This window comes from Acyrthosiphon pisum, chromosome A1 (assembly GCF_005508785.2).
Source record: "Acyrthosiphon pisum isolate AL4f chromosome A1, pea_aphid_22Mar2018_4r6ur, whole genome shotgun sequence".
NCBI lineage: Eukaryota > Metazoa > Arthropoda > Insecta > Hemiptera > Aphididae > Acyrthosiphon > Acyrthosiphon pisum.
In genome coordinates this window covers 61,255,684-61,258,324 of record NC_042494.1, presented here as the reverse complement: position 1 = coordinate 61,258,324, position 2,641 = coordinate 61,255,684, and the positions used below count along the sequence as shown (strand labels likewise).

The 2,641-nt window shown below is 31.0% G+C and overlaps 1 protein-coding gene across 1 annotated transcript in view; it reads left to right on the top strand.

Annotated features, from left to right (window-relative positions):
- The first annotated feature begins 1,143 nt into the window (after nt 1-1,143).
- The window catches only part of LOC100169353 (chitooligosaccharidolytic beta-N-acetylglucosaminidase), a 31,879-nt gene continuing 30,381 nt past the window's right edge, over nt 1,144-2,641 (top strand). The window contains exon 1 of the mRNA XM_008184839.3: nt 1,144-1,233. Within this exon, the coding sequence (XP_008183061.2) occupies nt 1,159-1,233 (75 nt within the window). The 5' untranslated portion in view covers nt 1,144-1,158. The remainder of the gene's footprint in view (nt 1,234-2,641) is intronic.

The following is a 2,641-nucleotide window of genomic DNA, read 5'->3' as shown; positions in this document are numbered from 1 at the left end:
GTAATAAATTATGGAGATGCAACCTTGCCGACGAAATATTTAAAGTATTTTTTCTCTCCTTAAAAATTTGTAATTTTGGACGTACGTCCTTTGCGACTTAGGCCGACGATATATAAATTAGGCATGTCAAACTCAAAGTATCAAGTGGGCCATATATATTGAATAGTTTACTACTCGGGCCGCACATAAATTTTGAACGATAATTGACATCTCTTTTCTCCCGCAAACTTTTCAATTTCGGAAAAAATATTATTGATTCATTATTACTTGTTTTATACCTACGTTATGCAAGTTGAGGAATGCGTTAAATCTTTATTTTGGAATTGTGTTTTTTCCACAGACCTTATTTAAATTTAAAAGCCTTAACATGGTTATTAATGGCTGTTATAATTTTATTTTTCCCTTGCAATTTTTAATTTAAATTTCAGTAATTCTTATTCGATTACAGTATATTAGATGATAAGACAATATAATAATGTATACTAAATATACAATTCTCTTAGAATCTAAGATAGTTGTAACATGTCATTAATATTTTATAATTCTATTTATAATTTTTTTTTTTAATTTTTCCACTAATATTGGTAGCGGTTGGCCACAAAAATTAGCGGCCGAGTGTTAGACATGTCTGATACAAATAATAATTACACATATAATATTATTTTCCCTCAAAAATCTAACACATTATTTAGTTTATTTTTAATGTTAATATAATGGTAGGTTTCACAATATTATCTAAATCTATAAAATTCAATAAATACTTTTTTGTGTGCTGAACTAAAATGTAATATTATGTGTAATTAAAGAATAGGTAGGTACTACAAAAAAAAGTCCCTAATAATATATTATAAAACAGAAAATTACAGGTAGTCACCAATAAATTATTATTGTTGTTATATTAAAATACATTCATATAAACATGACTACAAAAGTACTTACTTATAAAAGTTAAATCTATAAAAAATTTGTAAGGAAAAAAATATTAGGAACTTGTATGTAATATACTCCGTTGACACCGGTGACGGCGCCGGTTGATTACTGACGCCTCTGACAGCGTGGAGGCCAAATGTCTCCAACTCTTTACCGCCGGCTACGTATGCGAGGAGTCGTTGCTGACTGCTGGCCAAACAGTTGACGATCGTAACCGAACGGAAAAAAATGGTGGCGGATGCGCAGCGACGGACGAAAAAATGTGTACGTTCTCTCGTGGAACCAGAGCGGATTTACCCAAAGGTACGTGCCAATATTTTTTGGAGCGTAATTTTTACTTTTTAGTTTTTCATAATTTCATAATTATATTTACCTAAATTTATATTTTATATTAATTTTTTTTTGTATACAACTTGCATGAAAATGGAAAATGGCTCAAGTAGTCACGTCGCAGTAACGTTTTTATTTATAAGCTATAATAACCTTGCGGTTAGAATTTAATCCTGCGACCGGCGCGCGTTGCCACCGCTAGAGATTTGACATCGACACTCGACGAGGCAGTTGCTGACGTTGCCTATGTTAATGCATGGGAGGTGGTATATGGGTGTGCGGCGTAAATACATACAATATTGTGAATGGCGCATGCGCAAAACGCCAGCCAAGGCAGTCAAATATACTGCCTCGGGTCGCCGGGTACATTATATATATAGCCACTCTACTATAGCTAGGTGAGGGACAGCTCGCTCAGTGCTTAGAACGGTCTTAGATTATTAGTAATTATTAGTGCTTAGCAAGTAAATTATTTGATATTAACTGGAAAGACCAGCCCAGTACTCGAATTGGGGGGTACGCTGGGGGATGGAGCTCCCCTACTATTTTTTTTTACTTGGACAAGGGGTTGGTATAAATTAATGTCTGAAATAATTTTTATTAAGATGTGAATTTCAATTGATGTCAATTATATAACGAGTTTTACTATTTCATATCGAAATTATTTTTTACATTAGTTTAATAATTAATTATAATATCACCCTGGCTGTGTTTTGCCTATATAGTCAGACAGTCAGTAGTTCATAGATCATAGATTATATACAAGTATATTATGTAAGGCACAGATACTGATGTGTGATACTAATATCTTAAATCGTGTTCCGAATGAAATGTTATGAGTTTCAGTTATGGTATCATTTACCGGTGTTTTTGAATTTTTAAATTTTTTTATACCTATCAAAATATGTGGTCTTTTTTGAATCAAAAACAATAATTATTAATATCGTTATCTATGTAGTATATTGAATAAACAGGTTGATTGTTATAAATTTTTTTTTCTACTGTAACAATGTAAGATGTAGATATTGCTATAAAAATATATTATACCACGCCGGGGGGGGGTACCACTGTAGAAATACACAGTATCAACTTATATGCTGATAAATGATAGAAAATAAATCCACACGAATAATAATAATAATAATAATAACATATGTATTATCAACTCGACGCCCGCCAGTGAGTTATAACTATACTAGCCTTTCAACGTGGGCGTATATACATACGACATACCTATAATATAAAATGTTATTAGTTATTTCTTAATTCTTATTATTATAATATATTAACAAAAAACAAAATATTATAATACTGCAATATATAAAAAACATAATAATATTATGTGTTTAAAAATAAGACTATACACAATTGTATATCTGTA